This window comes from Microcebus murinus, chromosome 8 (assembly GCF_040939455.1).
Source record: "Microcebus murinus isolate Inina chromosome 8, M.murinus_Inina_mat1.0, whole genome shotgun sequence".
NCBI lineage: Eukaryota > Metazoa > Chordata > Mammalia > Primates > Cheirogaleidae > Microcebus > Microcebus murinus.
In genome coordinates, this window is record NC_134111.1 from 75631776 (window position 1) to 75656892 (window position 25117).

The window sequence follows — 25117 nt, forward strand, 5'->3', positions numbered from 1 at the left end:
TATGCCGAACACTGGACAAAAGATGTGGCCGCCCTCTCGCACGCGCGCGCGCGCACACACACACACACACACACACACTGCCACACACACCTGAAGCCATCCACATATGGAAGGCGTGTGTGTGTGGGTGGGTAGAGAAAGGCCATTGCTGTCTGCAGCGGATGACCAGCCCCACCCAGCCCTCGGCGGCTCAAGGGAGAGACACGCCACGCGAGGGCCTCCGAGTCCCCAGCCAGCCCGGGAGCTAGGGGCAGGAACGGGCGGGGCCGGGAGCGCGCAGGCGCAGTGCGGGCTTCGTCTCGCCGCCGCCTCCCGCGCTGCACCACAGGCCGGAGGCAGACAGGGCCGGGAAGAGCCGGAGACTGAGGAGGAGGAGGTGGAGGAGGCGGCGGCGGAGGCGGGGCGACTCCGGTGACCGGGAGCGCCGCAGACTGGCAGCTGCGGCGACTCCCCCCTTTGTGTCTGGTCTGCTCGGAGCCACTAGAAGTGCTTCTCGGAGGGGCTCAGGGTGTCTCGCTGCCCCGCTGCTCACCCCCCTCCCGGGCCACCTACATCCGCCCTCCCGCCGCCCCCCGCCCTCGGCCCGCGACGCCCGAGCTCCGCCCGGAGCCCAGAGCTGCGGGAGAACGAGGCGGCGGCGGCGGAGGCGGCGGCGGCTTCTTCGGGGGGGTTGTGGTTCTCTCACTGGAGCCATTGACGGGAGAAGACGAGACGTCTCGTTCATGGTGGAATTTACCTCAGGCAAGATCGAGCGGCAGGAATAAAAGGGCGAGAAAGAGAAAGGAGAGCACCGGGAGGGCTGGAAGCGGCAGCCCTCCGCACCCCCTCTCCGCCCGCTGTCTCGGGGAGCTCCGGGCCCTGCCTGCCGACCCCTCCCCCGCTTCCCACCGCCCCGCAGCCCTCCGCCGGGTCTGCTAGACCCTCGCGCGATTGTTCCGCGAAAGCGTGGAGGCTATGGGCTTGTCCATGGAGGCAGGCACCTTTTTCGATCCAGTCGAGGAAGAGGATTTGTTCTTGAAATCGGAGTGAAGGAAGCACCGAAGCGAAACTTCAGGAATCCTGCCTTCCCGGAGCCGTGGGCGATGCGACTCGGGCCGCCGGGCGTCGCCGCCGCCCGCCCGGCTTCGCCCTTCCCGGCAGTGGGGAACTAGTTCTGATCCTCGCCTTCCCCTCCTCCCGACCCCATCGAATCCCCGCCCTCTGCCCCTCTACACTCTGGATATGTTTTCTCCCAGACCTGGATATTTTTTTGATATTGTGAAACTACGAGGGAAATAACTTGGGGGATTTCTTCTTGGCTCCCTACTTCTCCCTACGGACATGCGTTCAGTTTGGTGGAACGAGGCACCCCGTCCTAGGCGAATGAACCCCTCCAGACTCGAGGGAGAGAAATGAAGGGAATTTCTGCAGTGGAATATAAGCTCTGCAGCTAGGTCCTCTCATCTGCCATTTGTCCTTTCAAACTGCATTGTAATACGGGCAGGATAAGTCAACGAGAGAGAAGCCTCCTGGCCGTGTTTCTCCGCCTGTATCTACTTTCCATATTTCTTTCTTTTCTTTCTTCTTTTTTTTTTTTTTTTTTGCCTTGCTGTTTCTTGGCTGGCTCAGGGATGACTTCCTCGCTGCAGCGGCCCTGGCGGCTGCCCTGGCTACTGTGGACCATCCTGCTGGTCAGCACTGCGGCCGGTGAGTAGCCCGGGGTGGCGCGTCCCGGCCACTTCCCCTGCGGGTGGCGTGGGAGGGAGCACGCAGAAGCCGAGGCCTGTGCTCGCCCTTCGCGACGCGTCCCCTTGGATCACTGGAGGGGAGCCGGAGCCGCCACCGGGTGCCTGCGCGCCTTTCCCACTCCTTCCAAGGAAATCACCTTTAATGTTTTTGTGTAGTTTCCTATCCCCACTCCCATAGTCACCACCCCAACCCCCTCTACGGGAAAAAAAGACATATTGGGTGTGGTATCTTGACATTTTTAGCTGTGAGGTAATGCAAGGATTAAAAATAATATTTTAATCACCAGTGAACAGTGTCTATTATAAGATCTTTGGAAACAGAGCTGTAGATTTTGTTTTAATATAAAGAAGTGGATTTGGCTTATAGTAAAAAGAACATCAACTAGAGAACACACACTCGAACCTTATTTTTAGATTTAGATCACTCTTTGGGAATCCATGTTATTTTCATTATTCAAAAGTGTTACCGAATGAATAGAATAAATGTTGAGGAAGCTAGAATTGTATTGATACCTTGTATAATACTGTTTATCTGTCTTATCTACTTATTATCATTGGTATTACTTTATTCCCACGTACTTCAGTAATTATGTCTCCATCTTTTCAACCTGAACATTAGTATTTCGTATGCTTTTGAAATTACAGTACAGCTTCTGATGGGTATAGAAGTCTTTTGACAACTTTACTATTAGTTGTCTGGCATCTATTGGCTTTTCTGTCATTGAGACAACTTTGACCTGACATCAGACTTCTAGGAGATTTGACTCCTGAAAGTTCTTTGACATTTTATTAAGGCCTAAAGGGAAATGATAGTCATCCTTTCCTTTGGATATTTTCTTTTTAGTTCTAAGACACCTTAGAAAAAAACCTCACATTACATTTGCAGTTATTTCTTCAAGCAGCCTTTGGTGATTTGTGTTTAGAAATTTCCAGGAGTGAATTGTACATATAATTCTTAAATTTGGTTTAGAATGGCAAATGGATTATGTTTTTAAAAAACGAGTAAAGAACAAAATGATACTTTCCAATTACTTTTTTTGTTTTTATAAGTGTTTAATTTTCACATTCAATAAATTTCTCCTTGTTATGTTAGACACAAAGTTATTATTTCCATTTAAAAGTTTGCCCAGAGAAATTATTGAAAGAAAATTTGAAGTTTCTTTTTGTGCTTTTGGTATTGTGGATTAGTGCCTATTATTATTTTTCTTTTTTTAAAATTTTTCTCAGTGTGAATTTCCAAGTCAAGTGCCTATTATTTATGATAAATCTATATAGTTGTGTTAAAATAATTTGAACTTCTGAATTTATTTTGAAACTAATATCTTAATCATTGCAGTTCCTTTCAGAGTAAAAATGTGTGATTTTTCTCTAAATTTCTTTATATTGTGTTAGCTATTTAAATTCTCTAGCTGTGAGCCATGTGGTTCCTGTAAAATATGAAGAGAGTAAAAGGCCTTAAGCTTAACCAGTTATCACATCAGCAGAAATCTCAGAACATAGATTTTTCAGTGTTTGTTGTTATTCTTGATCTTTTTAGAATGTAGAGGCTTTTTTATAATGACATGCTCATAATTTTGTGATCAAAACTGATAAAAGTAAGCAAAAAAACATACTGACTTAAAAATAAACTTAATTTCTGTTTGGTAAATAAAATATTCTTAGAATAATGTTCCTTAAAAGGGATGCATTAAAAGAATCACTGCTTCCAGGTGGTTTTAGTCTTTTTTTCCTGTAATATTATATAGCAACAGATGACAAAATTTGTGAAGCTGGATTTCAGAGGTGTAACAGTAATATTAGCTAGTGTTTATTGAGCCCTTTTGTGCATCAGCAACTATTCAAATAGCTTTACATAAATTTTCTCATTTGATTCTCTTGACAATTATGTAGGTTATTATTATTCCCCTTTTACAGAGATGGAGAATAAAGTACAGAGAATTTGAATAATTTACCATATAGTCAGTAAATTATGGAGCCAGGATTATAGTCTACACCCTTACCTACCACATTAATGGTAACAACAACAGCAGCAGCAACAACTTCTCCTCACTCTAATTGGGTACATGAGATAGATCAATGCCTTCACCAGATCAACCTTTGAAAAGAAGCAGGGACACTTACAGGATATGAGTACAACATTGGTCCTGCAAATGTCATGGTTCTGAATGTGTGAAACTTTGCCTAATATTGGAATGTCTAGTGCAGCTTCATTAAGTGCAGGGTGACTAGAGACCCGCCTGTGTGGATTTGGGATACATAGATGCAGTGATGTAACTGGACAGGTGCAAATAGTGCAGCTGAACAGGAAAAAAATGCCAGAAGACTAATTGATAGCACATCCCTCTTTGGGATCGTGAATAAATCATTTCTTCTGAATCCCTCTTTCCACTTACCCTACATAGTTCTTGGACTTCTTAATTCTAAGAACTGTTGGTTTGCAAAAAAATAGAAATTATGAAAAGAAGATGTGCTTGTTTGGTTTATACATGAATTCTTAATTTTAATAGACTACAGCACAGGTATTATTTAAAGGTCATGCTTCATATGTATTTGAAATAATTCAAATAGATAGATTGACTAGATTGCAATTTTACATCTCTTTAGGAACACCCACATTGTCTAAAGTGAGATTAATCTCGTGTTAGTTAAGTGTTCTTGAGCAGTTAGTGAATACTATTGAGTAACTAGAAATTTAGTAATCTTCACTTTAGTGTTTCTCAAAGTGTGGGTACTGCAACAGAATTACCTGGGGTTCTTAATGAAATGCATATTTTTGGCCCTATAGCCTAGATGTATTGAATGGATCTCTTTGGGACCTATATATATATCTATTTTTAAATTTAAAACCCCAAAGAGTCTCACTCAGGCAGGTTTGAGGACCGCTGCTTTATATCATCAGTCCTGATTGTTTGAATTTATTAAATATGGTGATTCAGTGACCTTTTGCTGCATAATAATTGGCAACCACAAAATCTTAGTGGCATGCAACAATATGCATTTATTCTGCGCTTTGTGTCTCCTGGGGCCCAGGCTGGAGGGAGGGGTAACATCTATCTCGAGGAAGCTTATGTCATGGCCTTGGCAGAAACACAAGAGGGCAAGCCCAACCCACGAGCACATTTTCAGACTTTGCTGCAAGTCATATGGCCAAGCCTAAAGACAAGAGGTATCAAAGTACACTTTGGCTATGAGACTAATGTAATGTATGGATGTGTAGTACTATTGCAAAAGAATGAAGAATTGAAACCCTGAATCTACCATATATAATCAGGAAGATGCTCCAGAAGCGGGCTTCTCTTACCATTTGAGTGGGGCGAAGCTCTTAATGAGGCCTTTGCATTAAAATTATACAAACCTTAGGCTCTGCAAAGGCTATCCTGGCACATGGGATGGTGTGGTGGTAGTGGTATTGGTCTTGACCAGTATATGAAATGAGGGTAGAGAGATGTTTATTCCACAGAGACATCTTTCTTTCATTAAAGGCCAGCTTTTTTAACAGTGAAAGAGAAGAAATTGAATATTGATCTCTGATGGATTAATTCTAACTATAAAAAGTACTGAGTGAAGTCAGTAAATCGGCTAATTTTGTAATTGGCCATACCACTTATTTTGGCACCTAGTCATATATTACCTGCTGTTGAATATCAGTTTTTTTGTACTTTGTCCTCTCAACTCATAATTGCTTCCAGAGGATAGTGTTCATATCTTAAATTTTTTTGTAATCTACCATATTGCTAAATACATAGATGTTTAAGAAGTACTTTTTTTTTTTTTTTTTTTTTTTGAGACAGAGTCTCGCTTTGTTGCCCAGGCTAGAGTGAGTGCCGTGGCGTCAGCCTAGCTCACAGCAACCTCAAACTCCTGGGCTCGAGTGATCCTGCTGCCTCAGCCTCCTGGGTAGCTGGGACTACAGGCATGCGCCACCATGCCCGGCTAATTTTTTTTTTTTATATATATATATCAGTTGGCCAATTAATTTCTTTCTATTTATAGTAGAGACGGGGTCTCGCTCAGGCTGGTTTTGAACTCCTGACCTTGAGTGATCCGCCCTCCTCGGCCTCCCAAGAGCTAGGATTACAGGCGTGAGCCACAGCGCCCGGCCAAGAAGTACTTATTGAATGAATAATAAAAAGGACCTGGAGGAGCCAGGACATATTCTAGGATTGCTTACTGACTCATATATTAGTAACTTAGCTTTTTCTTTGTACCAGTTCCTTCAACTATAAAGTATGTAAGTTTAAGTGGTAGAGTGGGAAGACTACTGTCCTGAATTAATGAGACCTGGATTCTGTGTGATTCTGGGCAAATAGGTTACTTAACCTACTGTTCTCAGTTGTAATATTATGGAGTTAGACTGTCATGTTTGAAATACAGATTCCTGGGCACCTTCCTAGAACTACTGAATCCAAATCTTTGGACACTGAGCCTGGGAATCTGTATTTTTCTTTTTTGTATGATTTTATTTTTTTAAAAAGCAAAACACTTTATTTTCAATAGATGAAAACCAATTTACATGTTACTATTAAAGACAATCATTTTACTATAAATGAAAATCAACTACTGTACTTTTTTGAGCACTTTAATAGAATTATTCAACTTTGATTTGTCTATGATTCAATAATATATGTGTGGGTTATTTCAGATTTGAAATACACATTAGTAAAAATACTCATTAGTAAATTCACTCACTGCCAGGGCAAAACTCAACATTCTCTAATGGAAAACAAACAAACAAACAAAAGACTCTCAACACAGTAGTATCCACAAGTCCAATTTACCATAAAAAATTACAAACATATAAAGAAACAAGAAAATGTATAACCTGGAGAAAAATACAGTTGGTAAAAAACACACCTAGAAATGACAAGAATTTTGAAATAGGAATCTGCGTTTTTTGAGACAGAGTCTTGCTCTGTTGCCCAGACTGGAGTGGCAATGGTGTGATCATAGCCTTGAGGAATCTTCATTTTAAATACCCTCTATCTCCCAACCCCCATAAATTTTATATACCCTTGAGAACTATTGAATCTGAGATTCCTTCTCACTCTCAGGTTCTACAACTTTGTTATTTCTACTTTTTGTGCTAATTGTAACTTGTTCTACATCTTTTATTCAGTCAACATTGGGACCAAACATTTTTTACTTTATGTATTGAGTAATTACTCAAAACCTTTTCTTTTTAAAAGTTAGCAATTTTTTTCTTGCCTTTTCTTGGTCCTAAAGGTCATATATTATTTAATGAAAAAGCCTTTGAAGGCTTTGGTCACCCAGTATTATATTTATTAATTTAGCCTGTATTTTTATTTATTTATTTGGAGTCAGGCTTTGTCACTCAGGCTGGAGTACAATGGTGTGATCATAGCTCACTGTAACCTTAAACTCCTAGGCTCAAGGGATCCTCCTGCCTCAGCCTCCCAAGTAGCTGGGACTACAGGTGTGCCTCGCACCCAGCTAATTATTTATTTATTTATTTATTTTTGTGGAGACGAGGTCTTGCTATTTTGCCCAGGCTTGTCTTGAACTCCTGGCCTCAAGCGATCCTTTGGCCTCAGCTTCCCAAAGTGCTGGGATTACAGGTGTGAGCCACCATGCCCAGCCTTAACTTGCATTTTTACTTTGGCCATTTTAATTTCCTCCTACTTTTGCCAAAAATAAAAATTGCTTATTAGTAGAAATAAGTGGTTTTCCTTTTAGTAAATTTCGATGAGAATTGTTGATGAAGTATAGATAAAGGGATTAGTACTTAACTAAATTAGACTGAATAATAATGTTTTGGTTTTAGTAAGAAATTTATATTCCAGAGAGCCTTCAGATGGATAAATTGCATATATTAAATTTCTATCCAACAAAGAAGAATTGTATTCTGATTTGATTGATGTCTGCTGGAAAAAATAATTATGGGTGCTGTGATATCGAGGAATTCATTAATTTTGATCATCTTGTATAGCACTTAAACATGTTGAGGAGATTACCACATTAGCAAACTATTTTCCCCTTCTAGTTAAATGATCTAGTCTTGAATCCTTTCCAGAAGCAATGAAGATGACTTTATTGGAATTTTGAGTGCAGTAGACTTGAAGTTTTTTTAAACATTTTTTTTGTCTGTGAGATGCAGATAATAGCTAAGACTACTGTATTACAAGAATATATATAATTTATGTATAGTCTATGTGGGATTAGAAAATAAATCTGTAATAAATGATATGAACAATTTAGAATTCATTACCTTATAACCATTAGTATATAACATTCATTACTTGTTCTTAATTGCACTTAAGACAGTAAATGTTTGATAAGAAGTGTTCTAGACACAGTTTCTATTCAAATATACACCCATAGGAGCATCTAGAAGGGTGGAGGGCATTAAGAAGTTAGAGAATATATGGAAGGAGAACTGAAGTATTCAGTCAACATTTATTAGTGCAATGTGCAGCTTCTTTTTTTTTTTTTTTTTTTTTTTTTTTTTTTGAGACAGAGTTTCGCTTTGTTGCCTAGGCTAGAGTGAGTGCCATGGCGTCAGCCTAGCTCACAGCAACCTCAATCTCCTGGGCTCAAGGGATCCTTCTGTCTCAGCCTCCCAAGTAGCTGGGACTACAGGCATGAGCCACCATGCCCGGCTAATTTTTTCTATATATATTAGTTGGCCAATTAGTTTCTTTCTATTTATAGTAGAGACGGGGTCTCGCTCTTGCTCAGGCTGGTTTTGAACTCCTGACCTCGAGCAGTCCACCCGCCTCGGCCTCCCAGAGAGCTAGGATTACAGGCGTGAGCCACCGCGCCCGGCCTGCAGCTTCTTTTTAAAAGTATTATAGGGGGATACAAAGAAAAATAAAAAGGATTCTTCCCTGCCCCGCCTCCAACCATTTCATGCCACAAGCATGAAAACAGAACTGATTTCCTGTTACTTGAAGCAAAGATGTATATTTTATAAATCTTTAGCATTATTTTATTTCTTCCCTCTTCCTTCTCATCTTTCAGGATGAGAAATTCCCATAGGTATTCTGAAACATAGGAAAAGTAACTATGTCCTTGTGTGTCTTCTCACTCATCTCCACCCTCTGTTTGTTTGTTTATTTACTTATTTATTTTTGAGACAGGGTCTCACTCTGTCAGCCAGGATGGAGTATAGTGGGCAAATTATAGCTCGCTGCAGCCTCAAACTCCTGGGCTCAAGTCATCCTCCTGCCTCTGCCTCCCAAGTAGCTGGGACTATGGGCATGTACTATCATGCCAGGCTAATTTTTCTATTTTCTGTAGAGATGGAGTCTCCCTCTTGCTCAGGCTGGTCTTGAACTCCTGACTTCAAGCAATCCTCCTGCCTTGGGCCTCACAGTCATCCTCCTTTTATATCTTTCTTCTCTGTTAGCCTTCTTGAAAGAGCATTGAACCACTCCTTGACTTCCATATCCTGAACTCCTTACTTGCCCCCTTCTCCCCACAATGTATATTAGGTCAGCAATGCTTCCCTAGTTGCCAAATCCAGTTACCTTTCAACCTTGTTCTTTGACTTTTCTACTGAATTTGACGGTTTTGGTCATCCCTTGCTTGAAACTTTCCTCTTCTGTCTTTAGTGACTTTGCATTCCCTGGTCCCGTATTTTCTCATCCCCGCTTCATCCTAAAGGTTTTTTTTTTCTTTAGATTGTCTTAAGTACACTTTTCTCTTATTGCTACCCCTTTCTCATCCTTTAATTATCTCTGAAAGTAGGTGATTTTTAAGTCAAGCAGGCAACCAGGATTGGAAGCTATAAAGATCTGGATTCCTGCTTAGTGTTACTATTAGCTGTTCGCTTTGGGCAAATCACCTATTTTGGTCTCCGTATCCCCATTTGTAGAGTGTGAGGGGGGTTAGCCTAAAAGTACTTATAGTACTTTTTGCTTATAAGATGAGAAAAGCTAGTGATATAGTTAGTTACTAGTAAGTGTATAGCACTTTGAAAGATATACTTGGTTATTACTAAGTATATATATAGTACTTTGAATTTTGCTTAGATTGGGGAAAACTGTGAGGCATTCTGATGTCTTAAAAGCACTACTTTGAAAAAAAGTTATCTAATTTTTTGCAAATACATTTTATATCTTGATTATATATGTTGAATCAACACAACAAAAGTATAAAGAAAGGCTCTTTAGGTACATGCTTTAATTAAAATATAAGCATAATCTATATCACATATAAAGGGTACTTTTAAATAGTTAGAATCCTAGAATTTTAGGGTTGGAAAGGACCTTAAAGTAGACTTTAATTGGTTAGAAGTTTAGTTAAGAAGGTTAGATTTCTACAGTCTTGTTTCTCATTTTAATTTAGAAATAAATAATGCCAAGGTCAATTTCAGCTTAGCCTTTGACCCAGTTATATATTCTAAATCAGTGTGGTCTAATTAATGACATTTTAACTTTAGGTTAGTAAAGTTTTTTTTTGTTTTTTTTTTGAGACAGAGTCTCGCTTTGTTGCCTAGGCTAGAGTGAGTGCCGTGGCATCAGCCTTGGTCACAGCAACCTCACACTCCTGAGCTCAAGCGATCCTGCTGCCTCAGCCTCCCAAGTAGCTGGGACTACAGGCATGCACCACCATGCCCGGCTAGTTTTTTTTTCTATATATATTAGTTGGCCAATTAATTTCTTTCTATTTATAGTAGAGACGGGGTCTCGCTCTTGCTCAGGCTGGTTTCGAACTCCTGACCTCGAGCAATCCGCCTGCCTCGGCCTCCCAGAGTGCTAGGATTACAGGTGTGAGCCACCGTGCCCAGCCAAGTTTTTTTTTTTTTAACAGCTTTATTGAGATATGATTCACATTGCATACAATTCAGCCATTTAAGGTGTGAAATTCAAGGCTGGGGATGGTGGCTCATGCCTGTAATCCTAGCACTCTGGGAGGCTGAGGTGGGAGGAGTGCTTGAGGCCAGGAGTTTGATACTAGCCTGGGCAGCAAAGTGAGACTCTGTTTCTATAAAAAATAAGAAAAGTTAGCTGATTGTGGTTCACACCTGTAATCTCAGCTACTCAGGAGGCTGAAGCAGGAAGATGGCTTGAGCCCAGGAGTTCAAGGCCACAGTGATATATGATCTAGCCACTGCACTCAGCCTGGGCAACAGAGTGAGACCCTATGTCTTAAATAAATAAATAAACAAACAAGCAGTGCAATTCAGTGGTTTTAAACGTATATTATTGACTTATAAAAATTGTGGTAAGATCTGCCGTTTTAAACGTTTTCTTTTTTTTTGAGACAGAGTCTCACTGTGTTGCCCAGGCTAGAGTGCCGTGGTGTAAGCCTAGCTCACAGCAACCTCAAACTCCTGGGCTCAAGCGATCCTACTGCTCCAGCCTCCTGAGTAGCTGGGACTACAGGCACGCGCCACCATGCCTGGCTAATTTTTTCTATATATTTTTAGTTGGCCAATTGATTTCTTTTCTATTTTTAGTAGAGACGGCGTCTCGCTCTTGCTCAGGCTGGTTTCGAACTCCTGATCTCGAGTGATCCTCCCGCCTCGGCCTCCCAGAGTGCTAGGATTAGAGGTGTGAGCCACCACACCCAGCCAGTTTTAAACATTTTCTCGTGTACAATTCAATGATATTCATTACATTTACAATGTGGTGCACCTATCACCAAAATCTTTTTATCATGCTCAGTGAAACTCTGTATTAAGCAGTAACTCCCCATTCACTCCTTCTCCCAGACCTTAGTAACCTCTAATTTATTTTCTGTCTCTATGAATTTGCCTACTCTAGATATTTAATGTAAGTAGAATCATACAGTATTTGTTCTTGTGGATCTCATTTTGCTTAGCATAATGTTTTCAAGATTTATTCATGTTGTAGCATATATCAGAATTTATTCCTTTTTAAGACTGAATAATATTCCACCATATGTATATACCACATTTTGTTTATCCATTCATCTATTGATGGACGTTTGAGTTGTTTCTACCTTTTGGCTATTGTAAATGATGCTACAGTGAACATTGACATACAAGTATCTGTTTCAGTTCCTGCTTTTAATTCCTTTGGATATATACCTAGGAGTATGATTGTTCGATCATATGGTAATTGTATGTTTAGCTTTTTGAGGAACTGCCACAGTGTTTTCCATAGTGGCTGCACCATTTTACATTCCTATCAGCGATGTAAGAAGGTTCCGATTTCTATACATCCTTATCGATGCTAGTTATTTTCTGTTTTTTTAAAAAAATTATTATAGCCATTGTAGTGAGTATGAAGTAGTATTTCACTGTGGTTTTGATTTGCATTTCCCTAAATGGTGAATGATGTTGAGCATCTTTTCATGTGCTTTTGGCAATTTGTGTATCTTTGGGAAAATGCCAGTTCAGATCCTTTGTCCATATTCTATTTGGGTTGTTTGTCTTTTTATTGTTGAGTTGTAGGAGTTCTTTATACTAGATATTAACTTTCTATCAGATGTATGATTTCCAAATATTTTCTCTTATTCTTTACGTTGTTTTTCTTACTTTCTTGATAATGTTCTTTGGTATACAAAAGTTTTCAATTTTGATGAAATCCAATTGATCCATTTTGTTGTTGTTCATGTTTTTGGTGTTATATCCAATAATCCATTGTCAAATCCAAGGCCATGAAGATTTACTTACATGTTTTCTTAGAGTTTTATGGTTTTAGCTGTTAGGTCATAGATCTGTTGTGAGTTAATTTTTGTATATGGTATGAGGCAGGGATCCAACTTCATTCTTTCGCACATGGAAATCCAGTTGTTGAAGAGCACTGTTTGTTGAAGAGACTGTTCTTTCCCCATTGTCTGGAATCAGCACCCTTGGCAAAGATCAATTGGACAAAGTTCTATGAGTTTATTTCTGGATTCTCAGTTCTACTCCACTAGTCTGTATGTCTATCCTTATGCCAGTACTATACTGTTTTGATTACTCTAATTTTGTAGTAAGTTTTGAAATCAGGAAATGTGAGTCCTACAACTTTATTTTTCTTTTCAAGATTGTTTTGGCTAATTGGGGCCCCTTATAATTCTATATAAATTTAAGAGTTGACTTTTCTATTTCTGCCAAAAAGGCTGTTGGAATTTTGATAGGAATAGTTTGGATCTGTAGATTGTTTTGGGTAGCATTGACATATTAATGTTAAGCATCCCTATCAATGAATAAATGTCTTTCTGTGTATTTAGTTCCTCTTTGCTTTCTTTCTTTCTTTCTTTTTTTTTTTTTTAGATAGAGTCTCACTCTGTTGCCTGGGTTAGAGTGCTGTGGCATCAGCCTAGCTCACAGCAACCTCAAACTCCTGGGCTCAGGCTATCCTCCTGCCTCAGCCTCCCAAGTAGCTGGGACTACAGGCATGCGCCACCATGCCCGGCTAATTTTTTTTTTCTATGTATTTTTAGTTGGCCAATTAATTTCTTTCTATTCTTAGTAAAGATGGGGTCTTGCCCTTGCTCAGGCTGGTTTCCAACTCCTGACCTTGAGCAATCCGCCTGCCTTGGCCTCCCAGAGTGCTAGGATTACAGGCAGGCGAGAGGCACCGTGCCTGGCCTCTTTGATTTCTTTAAGCTGGGCACAGTGGCATGTACTTGTAGTCCCAGCTACTCAAGAGGCCAAAGCAGGAGGATTGCTTGAGGCCAGGAGTTTGAGACCAGCCTGTGTAACATAGCAAGACTCTGTTTCTGAAATAATAATACCATTGGCCAGGCATGGTGACTCACACCTGTAACCCTAGCACTTTGGGAAGGTGAGGTGGGAGAATCGCTTGAGGTCAGGAGTTCGAGACCAGCCAAGCAACATATTGAGACCCTGTCACTACAAAATATAAAAAAAAAGTAATTGGGCATGGTGGTGCATGCCTATAGTTCAAGCTACTTGAGAGGCTAAAGCAGAAGGATTGCTTGAGCCCAGGAGTTTGAGGTTGTAGTGAACTATGTTGATACCATTGCACTGTAACCTAGGCAAGAGAGCAAGACTCTGTCTCAAAAAAAAAAAAAAAAGGGGCCGGGCGCTGTGGCTCACGCCTGTAATCCTAGCTCTTGGGAGGCCGAGGCGGGCGGATTGCTCAAGGTCAGGAGTTCAAAACCAGCCTGAGCAAGAGCGAGACCCCGTCTCTACTATAAACAGAAAGAAATTAATTGGCCAACTGATATATATATAAAAAAAAAAAATTAGCCGGGCATGGTGGCGCATGCCTGTGGTCCCAGCTACTCGGGAGGCTGAGGCAGGAGGATCGCTTGAGCCCAGGAGTTTGAGGTTGCTGTGAGCTAGGCTGACGCCACGGCACTCACTCTAGCCTGGGCAACAAAGCGAGACTCTGTCTCAAAAAAAAAACAAAAAAACAAAAAAAAAGGGCCGGGCGTGGTGGCTCACGCCTGTAATCCTAGCTCTCTGGGAGGCCGAGGCCGGCGGATTGCACAAGGTCAGGAGTTCAAAACCAGCCTGAGCAAGAGCGAGACCCCGTCTCTACTATAAATAGAAAGAAATTAATTGGCCAACTGATATATATAGAAAAAAAAAAACTAGCCGGGCACGGTGGCGCATGCCTGTAGTCCCAGCTACTCGGGAGGCTGAGGCAGAAGGATCGCTCGAGCCCAGGAGTTTGAGGTTGCTGTGAGCTAGGCTGACGCCACAGCACTCACTCTATCCTGGACAACAAAGTGAGACTCTGTCTCAAAAAAAAAAAAAAAAAGAACTCTAAAATAATAATAATAACTTTCAGCCATGTTTTTTTTATTCACTGTTACAGGTGTTTCACCTCCTTGGTTAAATTTATTTCCAGGTATTTTATCCTTTGGGTAGTAAAGTATTTTAAAAAATTTGTTGGACTCTATTCTTTGTTGTTAAGGAAAATGATTTTAATATTTAATCACTATGATTAATGGTTATTTTTAAATATAAATATGTCAAAAATTTACTTATACATTTAAGGCATTTAAATTTGTTACTAATGATATAGTGATTTTTATTGATTTAACCATATCCATTTTGAAAAGCTGAGAGACTAATTAATTACTTAATTTTTACTTTATGGTACATAGGTTGTTGAAGGGATTTTTTTTTTTGAGACAGAGTCTTACTTTGTTGCCCAGGCTAGAGTGAGTGCGGTGGCGTCAGCCTCACTCACAGCAACCTCAATCTCCTGGGCTCAAGCAATCCTTCTGCCTTAGCCTCCCGAGTAGCTGGGACTACAGGCATGTGCCACCATGCCTGGCTAATTTTTTGTATATATATTTTTAGTTGGTCAATTAATTTCTTTCTCTTTTTTTTTTTTTTTTTTTTTGAGACAGAGTCTCACTTTGTTGCCCAGGCTAGAGTGAGTGCCGTGGCGTCAGCCTGGCTCACAGCAACCTCAATCTCCGGGGCTCAGCGATCCTACTGCCTCAGCCTCCCGAGTAGCTGGGACTACAGGCATGCGCCACCATGCCCGGCTAATTTTTTGTATATATATTTTTAGTTGGTCAATTAATTTATTTCTATTTTTGGTAGAGACGGGGTCTCGCTCAGGCTGGTTTCAAACTCCTGACCTCTAGCAATCCACCCATCTCGGCCTCCCAGAGTGCTAGGATTACAAGCATGAGCCACCACGCTGGCCTGTTGAAGGGATTTTGATTGTTATACTTTATCATTTAAACTTGCAAGAATAGCTTAAAGATTTTTGTCAGTAGGTGTTTTATTTCTTCCTCAGTAAGGTAAACTGAAATAACTTTTGTTAGGACACACATGAAATGAAATAATTTTTATCAATATACCAGTCCTTAACAAACTATTAGGAGTATTTTGGGAATTTCTATTGTGCCCTTATAGATAGATATTGTTTAGATGGGATTTGGTAGGTGGTAATCCCTGTTTAGTATATTATGAATTTGTTTTCTGTGTTTCGATTTCCTGTTTCACAATTGTACTAGTTGACAGGATTCGGCAATCTTGATTTTTTTTTTTCCTTTAGTTAAAAAGTTTAAAGCATCTAATAAATAATTCTGTTATTGACTCCTTGTCATAACACACTGGAGAACATTTTGGATCAGTGATCAGTTGCTAAAAATGAAGAGAAGTTTACTATCCTTTAAACTTTGATATTTATTATACATTAATTTTTCTTTTATTTATTTATTTATTTATTTTTCACATAACATTTCCCAAGGAAGAATATTATACATTAATTTTTCTTATACCTGTCCTTTTGTAAATTCGTTTTTAGTTTACTGGTAGTTTGTTTTGGGTGTTGCTTTTTCCTCTTGTTTTTTGGAAGTTATAATTGTTCTTGTACTTCCTCCCTATTCTTTAGAGATAGGTACCGTACATACATATTTACATTAAAACAAACAGGATGTTCTTTGAGTAGTGCAACTAATGGACCCAGAAGGAATTTTATTAACTAAAGAACTATAGGGTGTTGCCTAGGGCTTTTCACAGTCTTTATCAGTGAAGAATAATAACATCTTGAAAGATGTAAGATAAATGTGTGATTATTTAGCATTCTTTTTGAAAGGTGTAATAATTTAGTATATTTTTGTATTCAGCACCATAATAGGGACAATAAGTTATGGTGGCAAATGTGACCTAAGTAGTAGAAAAAATATATCTCTTGTGTTCTGGTATCACAAAATGTGAAACATATAAAAAGGAGTTGAAGGGTCATTTTGAGGTAGCTGTTAGTGTGACTGGGGTCTTTGTGAATGAACATATTATTTCTGTAGTGGTACTTTTTATGATTTCTTTTTTTCTTTCACATGTCAAGGAATCAGCATCAGATAGTCTTCTGCTATCCAATTTGTTTTCTATGCCTTATTTTTACATATTCAGCACTTTTCAGAATTAGCCCTTTCTTTAATTAGTGATACTAATAAGGACTGTCTCTCTCTCTTTTTTTTTTTTTTTGAGACAGAGTCTCGCTTTGTTGCCCAGGCTAGAGTGAGTGCCGTGGCATCAGCCTAGCTCACAGCAACCTCAAACTCCTGGGTTCAAGAAATCCTTCTGCCTCAGCCTCCCGAGTAGCTGGGACTACAGGCATGCGCCACCGTGCCAGCTAATTTTTTCTATATATAGTAGTTGGCCAGTTAATTTCTTTCTATTTATAGTAGAGACAGGGTCTCACTCTTGCTCAGGCTGGTTTCGAACTCCTGACCTTGAGCAGTCCTCCCGCCTCGGACTCCCAGAGTGCTAGGATGACAGGAGTGAGCCACCGCGCCGGCCCTATTTTAGTTATTTATTTTTTTTAGAGATAGTGTTTTCCTCTGTCTCTCAGGCTGGAATGCAGTGTCTCAATCACAGCTCCCTGTAACCTTGAACTCCTGGGCTCATGTGATCTTCTCACCTCAGCCTTCCAAGTAGTTGTGACTATAGGCATGTGCCACCATACCTGGCTAATTTTTTTTACTTTTTGTAAATGGGTCTTGTTATGTTGTCCAGGGTGGTCTTGAACTCCTTCAAGCCATCCTCCTGTCTTGGCCTTGCAAAGTGTTGTGATTATAGGCTTGAGCCACAACGCCTGGCCAAGAACTGCCTTTGACATGGTCTGCCATATTTGCTTTTTCCATTTCACATTTTTGTTTTATGTAAATTTATTTGGAGTATTGAGTATTTAACAGACGAGGAGGGAAATATCTATAGAAAATATGAGGCTAGGTGTGGTGGCTCATGTCTGTAATCCTTGTACTTTGGAAGTCCAAGGCAAGAGGATAGCTTGAGGCTAGGAGTTCAAGACCAGCCTGAGCAACATAGTGAGACCCTATCTCCACAAAAAATAGGAAAAATGAGCCAAGTTAGCCAAGTGTGGTGGCATGTGTCTGTAGTCCCATCTCCTTGGGAGGCTGAGGTGGGAGAATCCCTTGAGCCCCGGAGTTTGAGGTTGTATTGAGCTATGATGATGCCACTGTACTGAAGCCTGAGCAACAGAATGAGACCATGCCTAGGAAAAATATAAAAAGAAAATATGAGAAATGAGTAGAATATTTAGAATATTTTTCTTTCAGTCAGCATGCAGTTGTATGTGAAAATATATCAAATGTATGATAAAGTAAAATGAAAGCCATAGAAAATATAGTGAATAAAAGATATAGTAAAGATAAACTTTGCATATTTATATTGCTGGCCAACCAAGTAAAATTCCTGTGACAGCATTTTAAAATGTTTATTACCATGTAGTAAATGATAGCAAAAGAAGCTTTGTTAATACTTATTTTTACATGTTAACTTTTTTGCATTAAATCTTCTAATTAAGCTTTTTATGTATATAAAATTCTTTTAGGATTTTTTTAGCCTAGGAACCTCAACTAAGTTACCACTATTTTTTTTTTTTTTTGAAGCAGGTTCTTGCTCTGTTGCCCCGGCATGAGGGCAGTGGCATCATCCTAGCTCACAGCAACTTCAAACTCCTGGGCTCAAGTGATCTTCCTGCTTCAGCCTCCCATAATGCTAGTATTACATGGCTGGCCTTTTTTTTTTTTTTTTTTTTTTACATTCTTGATTGAGTTTTCCTTTAGTCCTTAATATTTTTTTTTTTTTTTTTTTTTGAGACAGAGTCTCACTTTGTTGCCCAGGCTAGAGTGAGTGCCGTGGCGTCAGCCTAGCTCACAGCAACCTCAAACTCCTGGGCTCGAGTGATCCTTCTGCCTCAGCCTCCCCGGTAGCTGGGACTACAGGCATGCGCCACCATGCCCGGCTAATTTTTTATATATATATCAGTTGGCCAATTAATTTCTTTGTATTTATAGTAGAGACGGGGTCTCACTCTTGCTCAGGCTGGTTTTGAACTCCTGACCTTGAGCAATCCGCCCGCCTCGGCCTCCCAAGAGCTAGGATTACAGGCGTGAGCCACAGCGCCCGGCCTAGTCCTTAATATTAATACTATTGTTTCCATTGAATTTTTTTTTTTTTTTTGAGACAGAGTCTCACTTTGTTGCCCAGGCTAGAGTGAGTGCCGTGTCGTCAGCCTAGCTCACAGCAACCTCAGTCTCCTGGGCTCATGCAGTCCTACTGCCTCGTCAGCCTAGCTCACAGCAACCTCAGTCTCCTGGGCTCATGCAGTCCTACTGCCTCAGCCTCCCGAGTAGCTGGGACTACAGGCATGCGCCACCATGCCCGGCTAATTTTTTATATATATATATATATTTTTTTTTTTTTAGTTGGTCAATTAGTTTCTTTCTATTTTTAGTAGAGAAGGGGTCTCGCTCAGGCTGGTTTTGAACTCCTGACCTTGAGCAATCCACCCCCCCCTCGGCCTCCCAGAGTGCTAGGATTACAGGCATGAGCCACCTCACCTGGCCTCCATAGAATTTTGTATCTAAGACCATTCTGCTCATTTAGTATTTGGTATATCTCTGTAAGTGATAATTTTTTTATCTTGGTATTTTATTTCCCTAGTTATATTTATAAACTTAGCGTGCATCAGAATCACCTGGAGGACTGGTTGAAATACAGATTGCTGGGCCCTGTTCCTGGAATTTCTGATTCTGTACATTTGGGGTAGGGCTGAAATTTTGCATTTCTGACAAGTTTCTAGGAGTTGCTGATTTTGCTGCTTTGAGTGCTGCACTTTGATATTTACACATAATAAATGTCAGTTGGATGATGTAGGTCGAACTAACACATATGGGTCATGGATGCTATTCTTGGAACCCTCTTCCATAACTCTGAGGTTTTTATGAAGATCTTTGAAAAGTACTGTGTGGCCAGGCATGGTGGCTTATGCCTGTAATCCCAGCACTTTGGGAGGCCCAGGTGGGAGGATCACTTGAGCCTAGGAGTTCAATACCAACCTGGGAAACAGCAAGACCCTGTCTCTACAAAAATTTAAAAAATTAGCTGGGAGTTGTGGCATGCACCTGTAGTCCCAGCTATTTGGAAGGCTGAGGCAGGAGGATCACTTGAGTCCAGGAATTCAAGGTTGCAGTGAGCTATGATGGTATCACTGCACTCTAGCCTGGGCAGCAGAGTGAGACCTTATCTCTAAAAAAATATAAATAAAGAAAAAAACCGTAATGGCTTATTTGTAGGCTGGTTGTTTTCAAAGTGTGGTTTCTAGATTAGCAGTATCAGTTATCACCTGGGAGCTTGTTAGAAACGCAAACTATTTAAATCCCAGGCCTTTGAATCAAAAACTCTAGGGTGGTGGGACTCAGCAGTATGTGTTTTACCAAACCCTCCAGGTGATTCTGATCCACCCTAAGGCAAGAGAAACTGATGTGTAGCAGTCACTTTAGGGTCTCCATTCTTAATCAGAGGTTTATATTAATCATCTGGAGGCCTTTAACAACAAACATGTGCCTGGCCTGGCTCCCACTCCTAAGGAAATAACATGATTCTTTACTTCTTGTGGAATTGGGACTTGTGAATATTAAAAGACTCGCAGGTGATTCTAATAGGTACTCCTGTTGGAATCACTGGTTCATCCTATTTTTGGAATGCTGAAATGGCTCAATAAGTAATTTGGACCCTCTGTTTGAATTCTTCCACCAAGTTTCTTGGTGTGGTTTATCTTATATAAAAGACACAGTATGGGTTTTCATGTGTATAAGATGGGAGAGAAGAGATAGAAGTACTTTGGAAATATATAACTTTTTCTGTATAGGAACTTCTATAGGTAAGGTATTCCTAAATCACTATAAAAATGTTACCTGAACCACACTGATTTTTCAACACATATGTTCATAATATTTGAACCCTACCTAATAGTACATTTTTCAAAAATTAAGAAATCTGTTAAATTTGGTTCATTGGGGGTTGGAACTTGAAAGTTGGGTAACAGAGGAAAGAGGGGAGACTTCATTGCCTTTTGCATCTTTTGAATTTTGGATCTAGGCAGGGCGTGGTGGCTGACACCTCTAATCCTAGCACTCTGGGAAGCCAAGTCAGGAGGATAGCTTGAGATCAGGAGTTTGGGACCAGCCTGAGCAAGAGCGAGACACTGTCTCTACTTAAAAAAAAAATAGAAAAAATTAGCTGGGCATAGTGGTACGTGCCTGTAGTCCCAGCTACTTGGGAGGTTGAGGAAGGAGGATCACTTGAGCCCAGGAGTTTGAGATTGCTGTGAACTAGGCTGACACCATGGTACTCACCTGGGCAACAGAGTAAGACTCTATCTCAAAAAAAAAGAAAGAATTTTGGATCATGTGAATGTATTACACTGTAAAAAAATCAATATCAAATTTAAACTTAACAAATTTTTAAATATTTGTACTTTTCTTATTTCAAAAGACATACATACGCCGGGCGCAGTGGCTCACGCCTGTAATCCTAGCTCTCTGGGAGGCCAAGTCAAGTGGATTGCTCAAGGTCAGGAGTTCGAAACCAGCCTAAGCCAAGAGCAAGACCCCATCTCTACTAAAAATAGAATGAAATTAATTGGCAAACTAAAAATATATATAGAAAAAATTAGCCGGATATGGTGGTGCATGCCTGTAGTCCCAGCTACTCGGGAGGCTAAGGCAGTAAGTAGGATTGCTTGAGCCCAGGAGTTTGAGGTTGCTGTGAGCTAGGCTGACGCCAGGGCACTCACTCTAGCCTGGGCAACAAAGCAAGACTCTGTCTCAAAAAAAAAAAAGAAAAAAAAAAAAAAGACATACATAAGGAATAAAGTAACTTTATAGTAAGTGGAAGAATCTGGCAAATACTGTCTTGGCCAAGTAATCAAGGTTAACATCATTGATAAGTCATGTTGATAGCATGTATTCTGATGTGAGGAATGGCACTTCGCCTCTGTGGTTTTCTTCCCTAATTACCACAACCCTAGTCTGACCATGAGAAAAACATCAGACAGTCTCAAAATGACGGATAATCTACAAAATATCTGATTTCTTCAAAACTGTAATGGTCATCAGAGATAGGGAAAGTCTGAGAAACTGTCACAGCCCAGATGGGCCTAAAGAGAGATGATGACTAAATATAATGTGGTGTCCTGGATGGGGTCCTGCATCAGAAAAAGACATAAGGCGAAAACTAGCCTCCGGAGTAGCTGGGACTACAGGCATGCGCCACCATGCCCAGCCAATTTTTTGTATGTATTTTTAGTTGTCCAGATAATTTCTTTTTTTTTTTTTTGAGATAGAGTCTCTGTTGCCCTAGTTAGAGTGCCGTGACATCAGCCTAGCTCACAGCAACCTCCAACTCCTGGACTCGAACAATCCTTCTGCCTCAGCCTCCTGAGTAGCTGGGACTACAGGCATGCGCCACCATGCCCGGCTAATTTTTTCTATATATTTTTTGTTAGCCAATTAATTTCTTTCTATTTTTAGTAGAGACAGGGTCTCGCTCTTGCTCAGGCTGGTTTTGAACTCCTGACCTTGAGCGATCCTCCTGCTTCGGCCTCCTAGAGTGCTAGGATTACAGGTGTGAGCCATCACGCCCAACCAAGTATGGAGTTTAGTTAATAATAATATACCAATGTTGGTTCCTTAGCTGTAACATATGTACCATAGTAATGAAAGATGTTAGTAGGGGAAACTGGATAAAAGAGTATATAGCAAACGCTCTGTACTATTTTTGCAACTTTTCTGTAAGACAAAAACTATTATATAATAAAATAAAACTTTATGAAATTTATATGCTTATTTCAGAAATAGATAAATAAGATGGAAAATTTTTGAAATTCATAATTTTGCTTACCTGGATATAAAGATCATTAATACCTTGATTTTTCTTCTAAACTGTTTTCCATACTCACATTTTAAAGTGATACTATACCATAATACATATATATACATATTAATATCTGTGTGTATATTTATATGTACCTATGTAACCTTTAACCTGCCAAGCTTGCCAGCCTCCCAAGTTGCTGGGATTATAGACATGAGCCACCACACCTGGCAAAAACTGCTTTTTTACAATGGTATATTATAACCGCAACTACATTTTTAAATGTATGTACTATATTTTCATAGGGAGCGGTGAAAAGGATTTGAATCAGTTTTAACACCTTCCTTGAAACTCGCCATTAAAAAATAAACAACTAAAACTTGCTGAATATATTCTTACTGATTCTTCATATATATTTTCCTCAAGATCCATTCAAAGAATCGTATATTTTATTTGCATTTATTACAAAATGCAACCCTTAATCTCCTTCAAATTAGGGGCCTGTCTATTATCATGTTTTTTTGAAATACTATGCTATCTATCATTAAATTATTTTAACTTTTTAATTCTTTTTAAGGAAATGATAGATTATGGTACAGTTTTTCTACTATGACTAGTGCCTTTAAGAATCTATTTTAAGGCCGGGCGCTGTGGCTCACGCCTGTAATCCTAGCTCTTGGGAGGCCGAGGCGGGCGGATTGCTCAAGGTCAGGAGTTCGAAACCAGCCTGAGCAAGAGCGAGACCCCGTCTCTACTATAAATAGAAAGAAATTAATTGGCCAACCGATATATATATAAAAAATTAGCCGGGCATGGTGGCGCATGCCTGTAGTCCCAGCTACCCGGGAGGCTGAGGCAGAAGGATCACTCGAGCCCAGGAGTTTGAGGTTGCTGTGAGCTAGGCTGACGCCACGGCACTCACTCTAGCCTGGCAACAAAGCGAGACTCTGTCTCAAAAAAAAAAAAAAAAAAAAAAAGAATCTATTTTAAGCCGGGCAAGGTGGCTCACACCTGTAATCCTAGCACTCTGGGAGGCCAAGGTGGGTGGATTGTTGAGGTCAGGAGTTCAGTAACCAGCCTGAGCAAGAGTGAGACCCCGTCTCAACTATAAATAGAAAGAAATTAAGGCCGAGAGCAGTGGCTCACGCCTGTAATCCTAGCACTCTGGGAGGCCGAGGCAGGAGGATTGCTCAAGGTCGGGAGTTCAAAACCAGCCTGAGCAAGACCCCGTCTCTACTAAAAATATAAAGAAATTAATTAACCAACTAAAAATATATATACAAAAAATTAGCTGGGCATGGTGGCACATGCCTGTAATCCCAGCTACTCGGGAGGCTGAGGCAGCAGGATCGCTTGAGCCCAGGAGATTGAGGTTGCTGTGAGCTAGGCTGACGCCACAGCACTCGCTCTATCCTGGGCAACAAAGTGAGACTCTGTCTCAAAAATAAATAAATAAATAGAAATTAATTGGCCAACTAATATATATAGAAAAAATTAGCCAGGCATGGCGACGCATGCCTGTAGTCCCAGGTACTCAGGAGGCTGAGGCAGCAGGATTGCTTGAGCCCAGGAGTTTGAGGTTGCTGTGAGCTAAGCGGACACCATGGCACTCACTCTAGCCTGGGCTACAAAGTGAGACTGTCTCAACAACAACAACAAAAAAGAATCTATTTTATATATCGAATTATATGGCAAGAAACATGTAAGAAGGGGAATTCCTTTCAAAAGAACTAATGTAAAAGTTTACATGCATGCCTAGAATCACAGTGTGCAGCACTATGCATTAACCCTGACCTGTGTACTTTAAGTAACATTTAAAATGCATTACCCAAATTATCAGTGCAATATATAATCATTCTCACCTTAAATATGTTGATTATGGACTTGATGGAAGAATTATGAAACATGTTAAAGTATTGTACCAAGGCATTAGCCATTATAAGTTTTAGGTGGAGTTAGGTATTTATTTAGGAGAGAAGAAGGATCATACACACATGTCTCTTTTTGTCAATTCCACATTTGTTTCTCAAAAGTTAGATGCAAATGGAGAAATTTCATTTTGTTAAAGCCAGATCTCACTTCTCTTCCCCTTTCTCTTTCTTCAAGCCAGTAATTTCCCCTTATAATCTGTGTCAGAAATACACACAATAATATACTTTCATTCTGTCCCAGCAAGTTAAGTGCAAAACAGGATGATTTAGAGCAAAATGTGACCTATACAAATAATATAAATGTGAAAGGATAAATACATGTTTGACTAATAATCCAAACCTGCAGTTCTTTGTTTCATTTAGATGAGAAAATAAAGACTTTCTATTATTATTAATGTATCTTCAGTCTTTGCTTTTGTAGATAAGAATGGTCTGTGAACAAAGCTATATAATTATGATAGATGCCCCAGGCTAACCTTTGAGGGCAAACTTTATTTTCATTTGAAGAATTAAGAGAAAAAATAATAATAACCTCACAACCTCAACACTGTTTTGTTTTGGTATATTTCCTTCTAAATAAAAGAAAAAGATGTATGTATTTTTGTATGGTTGTGATTGTATAATATCTATTAATTATATCTCAATATTTTTACATGGAATAATATGTCATAAACATGTGTATGTGATCTTAACTATCAGTTTAATAGTTGTATAATGTTCCACTGAGTATATTTGTTATTATCTACTTAATTTGTACTAGGAGATGTTTAGTTAGGTTGTTTCTGATTTTCTTCTCTAATACTTGTACATTGGTTCCTTTTGTGCTTATATCCTTCTTGTATTTTGGTTTATTTCTGAGTTTTTGTCTTGACCTATCAGTAGCATGTGCTGCTTTGCTCCTTTTTTCGTCTTTGAAATACTTTCTT

The 25117-nt window shown here is 40.0% G+C and overlaps 1 protein-coding gene across 1 annotated transcript in view; it reads left to right on the forward strand.

The window, feature by feature from the left end:
• The first annotated feature begins 336 nt into the window (after positions 1 to 336).
• BMPR2 (bone morphogenetic protein receptor type 2) overlaps positions 337 to 25117 on the forward strand; it is a 145896-nt gene continuing 121115 nt past the window's right edge. The window contains exon 1 of the mRNA XM_012738960.3: positions 337 to 1686. Within this exon, the coding sequence (XP_012594414.1) occupies positions 1611 to 1686 (76 nt within the window). The 5' untranslated portion in view covers positions 337 to 1610. The remainder of the gene's footprint in view (positions 1687 to 25117) is intronic.